Below are 17,237 nucleotides of genomic sequence, written 5' to 3' on the forward strand. Positions count from 1 at the left end.
AAAAAAAACTAGAAATAGAAAAAAAATTTCCTTAACGTGGTAAAGGGCATTTATTTAAAAAAATCATAACTAACATCACACTCAATGGTGAAAGAGTAAAAACTTTCCCCTTAAGGCCAGGAACAACTTTCACCACTGCTGTTCAATAATGTACTGGAAGTCCTCTCAGAGGACTCAAGGAAAAAAAAATACACTGAAATTGGAAAGGAAGAAGTAAAACTATTTCTAGTCACAGATGACTTAACTCTACATGTAGAAAGTCTCTTAAAATGAACAAGAGCTAATAAATTCAGCAAAGTTGCAGGGCATGAGATCAACACACAAAAATCAAATGTGTTTGTATACATTAGCAATGAACAATGTAAAAAAGATACTAAGAATACAATTCAATTAATAACAGAACCCAAAACAATAATATACATAGGATCAAATTACTCAGGAAGTGACTTGGATGCTAAAAAGTACAAAATACTGCTGAAGAAATGAAAGCATACTAATTAAATGAAAGAACATCAGTGCTCATGTCCTTAAGATTAGCAGACTTACTATTGTTAAGAGGGCAATTCTTCCCCAAAGTGACCCACAGACCCACATAATCCTGATCAAAATACTTATCAAAAATTTTGCTGAAACGGGAAAACTGATTTTTTATTAAAATGCAATGTGCAAGGGTCCTCAAACAAACAATATTGAAAAAGAAAAGAAGGACTCATATTTCCTATTTAAAAAATTAATACAGTTATGGTCATCAAGAGAGTGTGGTACTGCCTTAAGGACAGACATCTACTGTATAATTCTCTTTAATGCACTATCCAGAAGAGGCAAATACACAGAGAAAGCAGATTATTTGTTACCAGGAGGATGCAGGAGGCAGGAATGGGGAGTGATTAATTAATGGGCATTAGGTGTTCTGGATGAATAAAATGTTCCAAAAATAAAGGGAGGTCTTGGTTGCACAACACCGCATAGCACTGTGAATGCACTAAATGCCACTGAACTATATGCTTTTAAATGGCTAACTGTATGTTATGTAAATTTAACCTAATTTTCAAGTTCCACTGGGAAAAAGAAATGGGGGACTATGGGAAGGATGATACTAGCTTCCTCTGAGGAGCCCAGGTTTCAATACACACATACAAAAAAAAATTTGAGAACTAATGACTTACACCAAGTGCTAATATGGTGTGTATAATAACAGCGTCGTAAGAATAACAGCCTCATAAAGATGTCTACCCTGGAGAAGAAAACGGCAACCCACTCCAGTATTCTTGCCTGGAGAATCCCATGGACGGAGAAGCCTGGTAGGCTACAGTCCACGGGGTCGCAAAGAGTCGGACACGACTGAGCGACGGAATGGAACGGAAAGATGTCTACATCCTAATTTCTGGAGATGTGAGTATGCTAAGTTACACAGCAAAGGAGAATTAAAGTAGCAGATGGAATTAAAGCTGCTAATTAGCTTACTTTAAAATAGAGATTTATTCTGGATTACCCTTTGTGGACTCAATGTAATCACAAGAGGCCTTAAAATGCGAGGAGATGGGCAGAGATGTTGGAATCACAGTGACATGACATGACAAAGACTTGACTTGCTACTGCTGGCTTTTGGAAGGGGATCATGAACCAAGGAATGTGGACAGGCTACAGAAGCTGGAAAAAGCAAGGATTGTTTTCTAGAGCCACCATGAGTAATGCACCCCTGACAATAACCTGATTTTAGTCCAATGAGATCCATTTTGGATTTGTGATCTCCTAAAATATAATAAATTTGCATTGTTTTAACTCACTGAATTTGTGGCAATTTGTTACAGCAGCAGTATGAAATTACTACAGATCCTGGTACCTAGAAAGGGGATATTTCCATAACACACACCTGAAAATATAGAAGTGACTTTCAAGTGGGCAGTGAGCAAGAGGCTAGGAGAATTCAGAGGAGCATGATTTTAAAATAACCTTAGGCTGCCTTGAATAGACTATTAGCAGAAATAAGAATATTAACAACTCTGCCAAGTGAGGACGTGAGGAATTCCACAAGGAGCACAGTGTGGAAAACATATTGCTTTAAGAGAACACCTAAATTGTCATGAATGGATCATCTGGTAGATAGGAGAGGTGCTACTGGTGAGAACTCAGAAGGAAATGAAACATATGTTACAAAAACTGGAGGGATCCTTGTTATAATGAAAGAAAGCTTAGCAAAACTGTATCCTGTAGTTACACAGAAAGCCAAGCATGTAAGAAATGAACTCTGCAGATTTCCAAACTGTATTGAAAGTCTGGACTGGTTTCTTCTCACTGTTTACACTAAAATGTGAGAAAAGATAAATCAAAGGTAAGAAATAAGAATTGTTCAACCAAAAATTTAACGCGTTTAATCCAACCAAGATTTAATGGTTTAAGAAAGTTTCATTTTATTCAGAGTGCAAAATACACCAAAACTGAGATTCATGGTCAAAGATGCTCTTAAAATGGACAGTGTAGTTGAACAAGCTTTTGCTAATACTCCGGAGAAGCCAGAGTATTTGTCACATAAATAGTCTTTAAAAAGATGAAGCGTGTGACTCACAGATCCCTTCAGCCTTCTCAGCAGAAGTCAAAAATAAAATTATCTAGGAAAAACAAAAAACTGGAGGATCCTCTTGTCTAATGTAATGAATGCTGTATCACACATGAGAGATCCACAAGATTCTTGAGAACTTTATACCAACAAAAACACTGCCAGCTTGGATTTTAAGGGACACAGACAGCACAGTGAAACGCTGTCAAACAGTCAAAATTCTACAAACGAGAAACTGGTTGTAAAGCTACTCAGCAACAAATACATGCTAACCTTCACGAAAAAGAAATCTTCATGAAAAACAGAGGACATCAATGTAGGGCAAAACCAACCAATATAATATTGTAAAATTAAAAAAAAAATTAAAAAAAATTTAAAAAAAGAAAAGCAGAGGACAGAAGCTTGAAAGCTCACAAGCTACAGAAAAATTATTCCCAGATCTTGAAACCTGAGTTTGCCTGGATAGATTCTGAAACTGCTTGGGATCAGTGACACCTTTAATCTTTTTCTGTTTGAAAGGAAATGTCTATAACTCTTATCCTATGGCTGCCCCCATCACTGTATTTTGGGAAGAGGTAGTAACTTGTTTCTTGATGTTGACACATTAATAGGTTAAGAGGAATTATTCTCAGGGCAGATTATACACAAAGTCTCACTCATAATTTATTCAGGTAACAAAATTTAGAATTTTAAGTTGATGAGATTTAGGTAAGGTTTTTTAATGTGGAGTTAAGGCTGTAATGAGGTTGATAAGACTTTGCAGGTATGATAAATGAATTTTGCATGTGGGAAAGAAGTGAATCTTAGGTCAGAGGGGAGGCTGTGTAGGTAGAATAATAACTTTCCAAAAATGCCACATTCTAATCCTCAGGACTTATGAATGTGCTTAACACAAAGGATAAAATGGGATCGCTGCTGCTGCTGCTGTCGCTTCAGTCGTGTCCTACTCTGTGCGACCCCATAGACGGCAGCCCCCCAGGCTCCGCCGTCTCTGGGATTCTCCAGGCAAGAACACTGGAGTGGTTTGCCATTTCCTTCTCCAATGCATGAAAGTGAAAAGTGAAAGTGAAGTTGCTCAGTCGTGTCCGACTCCTCGCGACCCCCATGGACTGCAGCCCACCAGGCTCCTCCATCCATGGGATTTTCCAGGCAAGAGTACTGGAGTGGGTTGCCACTGCCTTCTCCGTAAAATGGGATTAATACCACTAATTAGCTGACCTTAAAATACGGTGATTATCTTGGATGATACAGCTATGAGTACACAGTGTAAAGAAAAAAAAAAAACTTTTATCTGAAGGAAACTGAGAAAAGGCACATAAGAGGTAATATCTGAACCCGGTTTAACAGAAGCAGCAGAAAGAAGCCAGGAGGAAGAAAGAGGGCACACAAGGACACAGTGACCCACAAACACAGCACGTAGACATGCAAGCAAAAAGAAAAATGAATGTCTACTGCAGATTAAGGAAATTATCTTCTATTGGTTGCTTGCTAAGAGTTTAAAGACAGATCAATGCAGAATTTTACGTATTATTTTTTATTTTGGAATCTATTAAGATAATCATATAATCTTTCATGTAAAAATTACATTGATTTTTCTTATATTATTCAACCTATCATACCTAAAATAAATCTAAACTGGTCTTGATAAATTCTCATTTTTATGTATTATATGTGGGGTTGCAAATATTTTATTTAATATTTTTGCATTTACTTTTATAAATGATATTAGACTATCATTTATCAATATGGCTTCCCTGGCGGCTCAGTGGTAACGAATCTGCCTGCCAATGCAAGAGATGTGGGTTCGATTCCTGGGTCAGGAAGATACTCTGGAGAAGGAAATGGCAATCCACTTCAGTATTTTTGCCTGGGAAATTCCATGGACAGAGAAGCTTGGCAGGGTACAGTCCATGGGGTTGCAGAAGAGTTGCACACAACTTGGGCTTCAGCAATACGTGAACTGTGAACTTCCAGATTTTCAAGCTGGTTTTAGGAAAGGCAGAGGGACCAGAGATCAAATTGCCAACATCTGCTGGATCATGGAGAAAGCAAGAGAGCTCCAGAAAAACATCTATTTCTGCTTTATTGACTATGCCAAAGACTCTGACTGGGTGGATCACAATAAACTGTGGAAAATTTTGAAGGAGATGGGAATACCAGACGACCTGACTTGCCCCTTGAGAAACCTGTATGCAGGTCAGAAAGCAACACTTAGAACTGGACATGGAGCAACAGACTGGTTCCAAACAGGAAAAGGAGTATGCCAAGGCTGTATATTGTCACCCTGCTTATTTAACTTATATGCAGAGTACATCATGAGGAACGCTGGGCTGGAAGAAGCACAGGCTGGAATCAAGATTGCTGGGAGAAATATCAATAACCTCAGATATGCAGATGACACCACCTGTATGGCAGAGAGCGAAGAACTAAAGAGCCTCTTGATGAAAGTGAAAGAGGAGAGTGAAAAAGTTGGCTTAAAGCTCAAAATTCAGAAAACGAAGATCATGGCATCTGGTCCCATCACTTCATGGCAAAGAGATGGAGAAACAGTGGAAACAGTGTCAGACTTTATTTTCGGGTGCTCCAAAATCACTGCAGATGGTGACTGCAGCCATAAAATTAAAAGATGCTTGCTCCTTGCAAGAAAACTTATGACCAACCTAGATAGCATATTAAAAAGCAGAGACATTACTTTGCCAACAAAGGTCCGTCTAGTCAAGGCTGTGGTTTTTCCAGTAGTCATGTATGGATGTGAGCGCTGGACTATAAAGAAAGCTGAGCACTGAAGAATTGATGCTTTTGAACTATGGCGCTGGAGAAGACTCTCGAGAGCCCCTTGGACTGCAAGGAGATCCAACCAGTCCATCCTAAAGGAGATCAGTCCTGGGTGTTCACTGGAAGGACTGATGTTGAAGTTGAAACTCCAATACTGTGGCCACCTGATGCGAAGAGCTGACTCACTGGAAAAGACCCTGATGCTGGGAAAGACTGAAGGCAGGAGGAGAAGGGGACGACAGAGGATGAGATGGTTGGATGGCATCACAGATTCGATGGACATGGGTTTGGGTGGACTCCGGCAGTTGGTGATGGACAGGGAGGCCTGGCGTGCTGCGATTCATGGGATCACAAAGAGTCGGACATGACTGAACTGAACTAGCCACTAAACAATACCATGACAAATTAGGCTATAACTTTCCTTTCCTGTGTGGTCTTTCTCGAATTTCGACACCACGACTGTGCTGGCCTAAAATAAGTTGGAAGTATTTCTCCCTTAGCTGTTCTTCAAAGGTTTTGAAAGACTGGCACTATTTCTTCCTTAAATGGCTAGTGGAATTCATAGATTAAATCATCTGTACCTGAGTTTTCTATGATCAAAGATTTTAATTATAGATTCAATTTAACAGTTTCAGAACTATTTGATTTTGTTTGTTCTAGTGTCAATTTTGTTAACTTGTATTTTTCTAGAAATTTATTCATTTCATAAAAATTTTAAATTCAAATCATTTATAATATTTTTTTCTTTAAGTATGTGTACATTCTATAATAACATTGTTTCTTTCATTCCTGATGATGATTCTTTTCTCTCTTTCTTGTTTTCAGTTTTATTAGTCCTTCCTCGCCCTCAAAAATCCCATAGACATCCCTTTTGGACTGGTTGATGCTTTGTATTGTATGATTATTTCCTGTATCAAAATTTCTGCTCTTATTTTTCTCTTCCTCCTTTTCTTGGTTAATTCTGCTCATCTTCTGATAAAGTTTTAGCTTTTCTTCTTTTCCTATATATGTATATAAAGCTATAAGTGTCCCTCTAGATACTGTTTCAGATTTACCTCAAAAATTTTTGGCATGTAGCACTTTCACTATCATTCATCTAAAAATATCTTCTCATTTCCGATGAGACTTTTGCACTATCTTTGTTTCTGATTTCTAGTTTAATTCCACTGTGATGAGAGAACATATTTTATATGATTTCAATACGTTAAGTTTCACCCATGAGTCCTACCAAACATTTAAAGGAAGAAACAGTGTCAGTCTTACATAAACCTCTTTCAATCCTTTGAACTTTGCTTAGGCCTGTTCTATGACTCAACGTGGTCAATTTTTATAAAAGTCCATTTTTAAGAAGAACATATATTCTATACAGTTTCTGGGACTCTGTGGGAGAGCGTGAGGGTGGGATGATTTAGGAGAATGGTATTGAAACATGTATGTTGTCAGATGTGAAACAAATCACCAGTTCAGGGTCGATGCATGTTACAGGATGCTCGGGGCTGGTGTGCGGGGATGACCCAGAGGGAGGATAAAGGGAGGACGGAGGTGGGAGGGGGGTTCAGGAAGGGGAACTCATGTACACCCAGAGTGAATTCATGTCAATGTATGGCAAAAGCAACCAATATAATATTGTAAAATAATTAGCCTCCAATAAAAAAAAAGAGAAAAAAAATTAGAATAAAAAAATTAAAAATAAATAAATGTACAAAATTTTAAAATAAAATAAAATCCAAAAAAAAAGAACATATATTCTGCAAATGTTAGGGGGTAACATGCTCATTAGGTCAAGCCTGTCAATCCCACTGAAATTTTCTATACTCATACTGTGTTCCTATTTTATATTGTTTTATTTTTATCTACATGTTCTATTACTAAGAAATGTATGTGTTGAAATCTCCCATTATAATTTGTGGATATGTCCATATATCCTTAAAGTACTGTCAATTTTTTATTTATCTTGAGGGCATGTTGTTATGCATACAAATTTAGAATTATTATATGTTCCCGGTTATTTTAAACTTTTATAGTTATGAAATAATCACTATTTCTTATAACTTTTTGGTTTAAATTTTACTGTATCTGTTATAAATATGGTTTTCTTTCAATTGTCATCTGTCTAGAATGTTTTTTCCCTTAATTTTTACATGTAATATATTTTTCTTTTGGTGGCTCTTTTTTTTTTTTTTGGCTGTGTCTCATGGGCTGTCAGATCTTAGTTCCCTAACCACCTAACCAGGGATCAAACGTGCATCTCCTGCAGTGGAAGCACAGAGTCTAAACCACTGGAAGTCCCTCTGTTTGGCTGCTTTTGAGAATTTTTTCTCTTTGCCTTGATTTTCTGAAATTTCATTATGACGTGTTTAAGTACTTCTTTTTATTCATTCTACTTGGAATTCTCTGGCCTTCATGAATCTATAGACTGATCTTGCTCATTTATTTTAAAATATTCTCAGTTACCTAATCTCCAAATATTGCTTCTGCTCCATTTAAGATCATTTTCTACAGAGTCATCTGACTCGTCAACAGTAGTAATTTAAGTTAGAAGACAGTAAGATTCTATCTCCAAATAACCACCAACCTAAAACCAATAAAAATATTTCAAGAATGAAGGCAAAAGAGTTATTTTCAGACCTACCAAAACTGAAAGACATCACTATCAACAGACCCACACTAAAAGGAAATTACTAAAGGGTATTCTTAGGTAAAAAGATCTCACTAGAGGTAAAAATCAGAGATCCAGGATCAATGAAGAGCAACACAGTGATAGATACATAGGTAAAGTTTAGATGAACACTGACTATACAAGACAGTGTCTTTAGGTAATGTGTGTGTGTACCTATGTATGTATATGAACACAGCCTACTTCTAACAGAGAAAAAGAATCAAATAAACAAAAACTAAGCGGTCTAAGATAAGGTAAAAGGAAAAAAGGGGAGATTAGGCAGGATAAACAGAAAGCATGAAGAAAGATGAGACTTAAGCCCTAATAAATAAGTAAATACATGAAATTAAAATGGATTAGATGTACCAATGCCAGATTTCTTTCACCAAGGATTTTTAAAAATTACTTATTTGTAAAAACCCACAGGATATATAACACCAAAAGTGAACCTTGATGCATGCTACACTTTGGGCTGTCACACAGGGTCATCAATGGTCATGGATGTGCACTGCGGTGCAGGACACTGGCAGTGGGAGAGATTGTGAGGACAGCAGGTATAAGGGAACCCCACACGTTTGGCTCAATACTGTGGTCAGCTAACTGCTCTAAAAATACATTTTATTACTTAACAAGTCATTCAGTTTAATGACCATAGATAAGTAATCCACAAAGTAATAACTTTATGCTATATAAAATATAATCTTCAGTTAAAATTTAAGCTTTAAATGAGAAAAGAGTGACCTCTAAAACTTCATTCATATGAAATATAAGGTAAAATATTATTGTTCACTTTGCAGTCATCTTTTGTAAAACACAAAACATATAGATAAAATCAAAACAATTTGTTTAACATGAAGTCAAAATCTTGATTAACATGTATTGTTGTTTAGGTATTATCCATAGGTAACATTAGCTATGCAAACTAGTGCAGACTAGTCAACAGGGTCACAAAGAGTCAGACACGACTGCACGACTGAACTGTGCAAACTATTTACTTTGAATAGTAAGTCTTTGTGACTAAAATGAGAAATCACTACCTAAAAAACTTGACTGAACACAATATTGTAAAGCAATTATCCTTCAATTAAAAAAAATAAATTAAAAAAAAAATCCTGACTGAATCTTGCTGGTAGTTAAAAATTAGTTAAGAACCAGGAACCACGCAAGTACTATATAAGCTTCATCTCATATCATCTTTTCAACATTATGACATAGATACTTTCATAAGGAAATGAAGGCTTTAAGAAGTAAAACAGTTTACCAAAAAATAAAAAACAAAACTAGAAAAGTCAAGGTTGGATTCCACATCTGACTAAAGAGCTTAAAATCCTAACCACTGCCCAGCAGTAACTTTCTTTAACAGTATTTATTTTTTGCCTGCACTGGGTCTTTGTCGCCATGTGCAGGCTTTCTCTAGTTGCAGTGAGCAGGGGTTACTCTCCAGTTGTGGTATGCAGGCTTCTCATTGCGGGGGCTTCTCTGTTGCAGAGCATGGGCTCTGGAGTGCACAGGCTCAGTAGCTGTGACACACAGCTGAGCCCTTAGTAGAATCTTCCTTGACTAGAGACTGAACATTGGCGGGCAGATTCTTAACCACTGGACTACCAGGGAAGTCCTATTTTCTACTTTAATTTCTTGATAAAGAAATAATGAAAGATTCATGATCTCTATTCTAATTACTTTACTAGATGTTCTGCACAAAAGGATATAAAAGAAGTTTTAGAAGACTGTTGCAATGCATGACTGATAAAATCAAATTAATATATATGAATCAAAGTGTTTCTGTTGACTTTTCCTTATTTAAATCTGTACTTACGTAAGGATGCAATCCAACTGCTATGTTGTATTACTTCATCTGCCTCTCTAAGAACACATAGCAGTATAACTTCAGAGTTAGTTCTAAGTCAACATATGCAATAAACTGAGATGGAAATGAGACAATCTATGACTAATAAACTACTGTTAGAGCTAGAAGCATGCTAGAAGACAAGTTGGAAGCAAAATACCTGTGGCAAACTAGAAAAATGGTCTTTTGAGAAGGAGAAAATGAAATCAATCAAATGCTTATGTACTATAATTGAGTATTTACTGACCATTTTCTATATGCCAGGCACTGTACTAGATACTGGGAGCACAGAGAGAAGATGGAGAGACAAAAGCTCCATACTGACGGGCACAAGCACAAAAGGTACCTAACTTGAGGGGAAAAGGGGAGGAAACTAGGAAGAAAAAAGGTCAAAAAGGATTTACTACTGGTACTGACATATGAGGCAAGTCATAAAGGATAAACAGAAAACAGAACAGGTAAAGAAAGGCAAAGAACAAGATATACAAAGATGCAGAAACAAGTAAAGCAGAGTCCATTTAAAGAACTGAAAGAATTTAATGCAGGATGCATAGGGAAGACACTGGAGAAGGAGAGAAATCAGAAGGCCTACAAAGGGTCTCCGTGAGAGTGAATTTTATCTTGAAGGCTAGTGAAGGAGGTCAGACATGATAAAGACATCATGTGAAAGGTAAGAATCAGTAACTGATGTTGAAAGAGAGAGAGAAGCAGTCGTATAGTAAGAGAGCGGTAGTGAAGATGACAAGATACAAAAACGTTATTCAGACACAGAGAACAAGGAAAGGCAGACATCCAGGATGTTTCTAGTGTCATTAACCGAGTGGATGATGATGCTGTGACTGAATATTGAGGTGTGAGTACCAGGTTACCACTGAATACCTCAAGTGATAACTGAGTCCTATCCTTCAAGGGTCAAGGAGAGGCTTTCAAGAGGAATTAGTATCTAGTATGGGATTTAAAAGATGAACAGAAATTATGACAATGGGCTGGAGTTTAAAAGTTGGTGGTGAATGGGAGGCACTGGTCAATGATAAAAGATGAGGCGAGAGAGGTCAGAAGCTGCCAGGTCAGAAGTACCTTCTGGACTATATTATCCAAGCAACGAAGAATTATGTTAGGCTTACAGGGAAGAAAAAGAAAGGATCTTATTTTTATTTTGGAAAAAAAAGGACTCTGACTATAAGATGGCCTAGACCAAAGTTGAAAGATGTCAGAGTGGGTGGGGCTGGGAAGAAAGAACCCAAGTAAAAAATGGCAGTGGACACATCTGAGTGAAGACTAGATGTCTACGGGGTGGAATTAAGCTTACACACCATCTTCTGTATAACTGCTCACCTATCCATCCACTCTTTTAAAAGCAACAGATTTACCCATCTTTGAAAACTAAGTCATGTTATTTTTTTAAAATATCAATAGCCAAAGGATTTAACTGCAACTCACAACAACCCCCTCCTGCTCCTTGCCCAAATCAGGAAGGACTTAAGGAAGTACATTTTGGACTTTAAAATATAAGATTATCATTACTTATTTATTAACTAAAAGATAATAAAAATGGATTAAGAAAAATAAATGGAATCTTGATTTAAAACCTGTAACAACCAAAATTCTGGTATGTGGAACTGAGAGGATAGGGGGTGCCATTTACTAACTAAGAAAACAGGAGGAGGCAAGGAATGTGTGTATGTGTGTATAGAGAGAAAAAAGAAAAAGAGAGAGGGGGGAGGACTGAAATGGGAATGAAATAATAAACACCATTTTTATTTTGTGTGTTTAGTAAATACAGTTTTGAATAGGCTGCCATTAGAGGCACTTGTGAGGCATTTAAGTACCAATATCAATTAAGCAAGGATATGACATTCAAGAATGAGATACAAACATTTGACACTCAAGAGACAAAAGTGGGCTGGCAACAGAAGTTTGGATGTCAGCAGCATAAACAGGGCAACTGAAACCCTAGAAGTAGCTAATACTCGTGGAGAATATACAGAGTAAGTGGTAAGATAGCCTAGGACAGAGCCTTAAAAATCCTATGCTTTACAAATTGATAATGTAAATGATGTCCACAGAAGAGACTTAAAAGATGTACCCAGATTAAGTTAAAATGAAAATCAGAAAAAAAGGTTATCAAAAACTATGGCAAGAGTGTCTTTTGAGAAAAAAATAAGTAGTCAACAATATCAGTGTCACCAAGTTAAAGACTCAAATATCTGTGGCATTTAGCATCAAGGACATAATCTTTAAAAGAGCAATTTCAGTCAAGAAAAGAGAGAATGGAAAGCGAGGTAGTAGAGACTATAAGCAAAGGAAAGTTTTTCAGGAAACCAAGTTATAAAGATGACAATATGGAGACTGGAGAGTTTTTTGTTTTGTTTCCTAAAAGGAAGGAACCAGTGGACAACAACAGGGTGAAGATACAAGATAAAGGAGGTATCAATAGAAGAGGTGCCTGATATGGCAGGGGATGGGCTTCAAAGCACAGATGAAACAGTATCTTTCAACAAAGGAGAAGCATATTAAAACATAAAGCAGAGGGTATGTGTATGTATTTTCCATTCACATAAACTTATATAAGGTCTTATAAAACAGAAAAACTATATAAATTAGGTTGCATCTATACAAAGAAATTCTAACAATGGTGTTTTTTCCAGTGGTCATGTATGGATGTGAGAGTTGGACTATAAAGAAAGCTGAACGCCGAAGAATTGATGCTTTTGAACTGTGGTGTTGGAGAAGACTCTTGAGAGTCCCTTGGACTGCAAGGAGATCCAACCAGTCCATCCTAAAGGAGATCAGTCCTGGGTTTTCATTGGAAGGACTGATGCTAAAGCTGAAACTCCAATACTTTGGCCACCTGATGCGAAGAGCTGACTCATTGGAAAAGACCCTGATGCTGGGAAAGATTGAGGGCAGGAGGAGAAGGGGATGACAGAGGATGAGATGGTTGGATGGCATCACTGACTCGATGGACATGGGTTTGGGTGGACTCTGGGAGTTGGTGATGGACATGGAGCCCTGGCGTGCTGTGGTTCACGGGGTCGCAAAGAGTCGGATACGACTGAGCGACTGAACTGAACTGTTCTCTGTGAGATAGGATCACGGTCTTTACTGTTTTATTGTTCTTTCATATTTTTCAAATTTCCTATGATAAGCATATAATTATTTTTCAAATGTCTCCAACTTCTGAATTATAAAAAGTAGTTCACCATTAAAGCAGAAAACCTAGAAACCAAAGCAGAAAGGGGAAAAAAAATACCTGTAACCTCTGAATGTGCTGCTTTCATAGGCTGACAAAAATATGTCAGCTGTACTACTTAAGCTAACATTTTCTTAGAAAAAGAAACATTAAGAGGAATACTGAACTAGAATAATCAAAATTGACAAGTGACTCTACTATCATTCACAGACAGAAGAAAAAGTGAACTCCAGTTTCCTCTTAGCTACCCAAGTCTCCATTTTAAAATAGGATTAGTAAATCTCCACTTAAGTAGAATTCAGATTTGGAGGCTTATTATTCATTTAGAAGTAAATTTTTGCAATACTGTTTCCTTCCTGGCCATGATGATTTTTACTATTTAATTATTAATAACACCCACTACTAACATTCATGCTCACTGGCAACACTTTAAAAAAAGGAAATTAAAAATGCAAACTTACAGTTGTGGTAAATTTGGTCTAACGAAGGGATCATTTTCTGCTCCATTGACTGCTTTGTTTTTCCTTTGTTTGGATTCAGAATTGGTAGAGGGTGCCTGAGAATTATTAGCTGTGGGAGGTTTGCGTTTGGCTAGAAGTTTCCTTTGCCTTTCAATATCTTCCCTTTGCTGATTCACCCATTCTTGTTGCCTACATAAAAATAAATGTGGAAAAAAATTAACCTTCCTTTACTTTTCACATTTAAAACATGAAAATACATGAGTAACCATGAAAAATCACATAATATAAACATGTAACGTTATGGTCCCACTCTTGTGAACCAACACCTTCTCACTGTCCTTTTCTCATTGGAAACATACATTTTTAAATGAGGTCTTCCCTAAACCCCCTGGATGAGAAAGATGTGTTGCCACATATAACCTCACAGTACCTTATAGCTCCCCATCTCATCTTTTCTAACAAATATATCTACGGACACTTGATCTCAATATGTCTGGTTAGACTAAATCACTCCATAAGAAGAGAAACAATTATTTTATATCCTATTATACCCTAAGTGCCCACCATAGTGACTGGCACATGCTAGGCATTGAATAAATATTTCTTGAATAAAATAAATCAGCTATTAAAAAAAAGAAATAACAGAGTTAAGGAGTAGGTTTTATACATTCATCTCACCACTGTTTACAGAAAAACTTATAAAAGACAAATGTGAATTTATTAATAAAGTGTTATTTTCTAAATGTATCTCTGTTAAATTTCAGGAAAGGGTAAGTGGTATACTGAAATGAAACAAAGATTGACTTTAGAAATTTAGGAAAAAAGAAGGAATTTGACACTTTAAAGAGAGAAAATATCAAGAAAAATTTAGATGGCATTGAAAAACGGGCGACTAATGTAACTAAAAATATTACTGTTTCCAATTGAAGCTTTTAAAAACCATCCTCTCACACATCTTAAGCCTGTTCTAATACAATTATCTTCCCTTTTAGGTCACCTCACCACACTAGGAACAAATATTTTAAAAACTAAGTGACAGGATGTGGAATTTTGTCTAATTCTTTTATTGCATCAATTGAGATGATTTTGGTTGTTTTCCTTCATTGTATTAGGTGACATATCACACTGATTAATTTTTGTCTGCTGACCCACTGTCAAACCAGGAATAAACCCCACTTTGTCACAGTGTATAATTCTTTTAATGTAAAAAAACAAAACAAAACAAAAAAACCCCCCACAAAACCTCCATGGTGATGGTACTCAGATTTAGAACAAGTCAAACATTTCAATTCCTCACTCCTTCACCCCTATTCAGACCAGGACTAGAGAACTTCCAGTCTACCGACAAAGACTTGTTTTACACGTTTCAGAGTCCTACGATCCCAGTCAGGCAGTGCAGGACATGAAAGAAGGGAAGGAATGAAGGAGCACCCAAGTGAAAGAGCAAAATGCTGGAGAAAAGTCTCAAGAAGAGCAAAGTTAGAATATGACTTTAATCCAGTTTTCTGCTGGAAGTAGGAATAATTTCAGTTTATTTAAAAAATTAATTTTAAAGCTAGTTTAGGGTACAATCAAGATTAATAAAAATAAACAGCAATAATCCTACTGAAATAATGAAAGAATTACTCTAATGGATACACACACACACATATAGTGACTGATTATTCAGTAATGACCATACAGTTTAGAGATTATTAATTTAATATTACTAATTTTTATTTTTCTTCTTATCCTCCAACTATTTTGGGTTATATCACAGCTTAAAAAATATACACTGATTAACAGTTTGATATTAAATATATATGTAACAACATATAGTAGGCCCTCAGTAAATGCTTATTAGTAAGAAAAAAATACAAGTTATTTTTTAAAAACTGGGTTACTGCTTTATTATAAAAGAATATAGCTCAGAAACAGCCAGATGGAAGAGCTGCACAGGGCGAGTTATGGGACAGAGACATGGAGCTTCCATGCTCTCTCTGAGCTTATAACCTTTCCAGGTCTCTCCACACATTCACCAACCCATAAGCTCCCATTTTACTCTTTGACAGCTTGATGGAGAAATTAACAACTGGCAGAGTTTGTATTTTAGTTTATATTTAACATTATATTATGTAACCTTCTTTTATTCATTACCAGGACAACTGTAGATCTGGGTGTAGTAGCTCAGAAAAACACTAAAAATTTTTAAGTTGTATCTCAACTCTATCTCATACCTTCTACTGTTAATATTTTAGCACAAGCCTAATCACCTTTCATTTGTATGCTTCTCCATCTAAACTGTCAACAATTTATGTTCTTTTCAGTATTATTCCCACATTACTATCAGTTATCTTTCAAAAACTCAAATTTGACCACACACACTATATAAAATTTTAACAGCTCCCTTTTATCAACAGAATTAAAATCCAAACTTCCTACCATCACAAAGACACTGTCCTTCAATACCTAACACCCAGAAACAGTTGTGTGGAACAGAAGCTGGGTAAATCAACTGAGGTAGATAGAAGACCATTCTATACTTAAGTCCTGGGAAACAATGTTTGAAATAGCAATGTTTATGTGAAACTATGTGAAATAAAGCTTTGCCTACATTCTCCATTTAACTGGACTGACTCTGGAAAAGCTGATTTAGATGCTGGCACTACTCTTGCTTTGCAGGTTTTTATGTTTTCCAGAAAAAAAAGGGAAATGGCAACCCACTCCAGTATGCTTGCCTGGAGAATCCCCGGGACAGGGGAGCCTGGTGGGCTTCCGTCTATGGGGTCACACAGAGTCGGACACGACTGAAGTGACTTAGCAGCAGTAGCAGCAGCAAAAAAAAAAAGGGGGGGGCAGCAATAGATCCTGGCTCCTTAACACAGAAATAGTCAATTTACCCTTTCCTGCCACCAACCTGAGAAAATGGATTTCTCCATTTTAAAGTTTACCTCAGAAGTGCTAAAGCCACATGTTCAGTTGAACTGACTTTTGAGTTATTATGTCTGACACTGCAGAGAAAGTATTCCTTTCTTTCCCACAGGAATAATAAGAAGACAAATGCTGAAGGAAGGACTGGGGAATGGGAGAGGGGAGAAAAAAAAAACCAAAAAACTAAGCAGAAAACCCCTAAGATATATAGATACAAATCTTGCAATTAAGGTTAAAATTTTTAACAATTTCCCACTCAACTAACCTATAAAAGCTAGGTCAGTTTATGTTTTGCAAAGTCATATTTAAAATAATACATCATACTATACAGATAAATGCTAACTAATCAAGAAGTTTGCTAAAGCTAAAATTGTAATGCCTGTTTTATGTTCCTTTCAAACGTATTAAGTTCTATGTTTCAAAGAGTAGTGAGGAATAGATATAGAACATAATTCCAAATCTATAATCTGTGAAAATAACAAACACCTAAAGGAATACTAAATCTTTTAAAACATAAGAGTGACTAACTTTACAAGATTCTGAAATGCAAAACCATCTGTCCATTGTTCAGTAAATGAAGCACCATGTCTAACTGTTGTGAAATGCCCAAGGCGTAATCTGTCTTGCATACTCTTCTCTCGGCTTGACAGTTTTTCTTGTGTACTCTGAAAAAAAAGGGGAAAAAAAATCATCATTCAACTTTATTAATTAAAATTTTAAAAACACAGGACTAGTGAAAGGAAAGGTAAAATTTATTGAACTTTTTTTTGTTGATGTGGACTTTTTTAAAGCCTTTACTGAATCTGTTACAATAGTGTTTCTGTTCTATGTTTTGG

General features: G+C 36.4%; 1 protein-coding gene across 1 annotated transcript in view; it reads right to left on the minus strand.

The window, feature by feature from the left end:
• TLK1 (tousled like kinase 1) overlaps window positions 1–17,237 on the minus strand; it is a 193,612-nt gene that overhangs the window by 36,689 nt on the left and 139,686 nt on the right. The window contains exons 10-11 of the mRNA XM_055398215.2: window positions 16,930–17,066; window positions 13,492–13,680 (exon numbers count right to left, since the gene is read on the minus strand). Coding sequence (XP_055254190.1) covers window positions 13,492–13,680; window positions 16,930–17,066 — 326 coding nt within the window. The remainder of the gene's footprint in view (window positions 1–13,491; window positions 13,681–16,929; window positions 17,067–17,237) is intronic.

Source organism: Moschus berezovskii, chromosome 2 (genome assembly GCF_049115385.1).
Source record: "Moschus berezovskii isolate FMDL1 chromosome 2, NW_MosBer_1.0, whole genome shotgun sequence".
NCBI lineage: Eukaryota > Metazoa > Chordata > Mammalia > Artiodactyla > Moschidae > Moschus > Moschus berezovskii.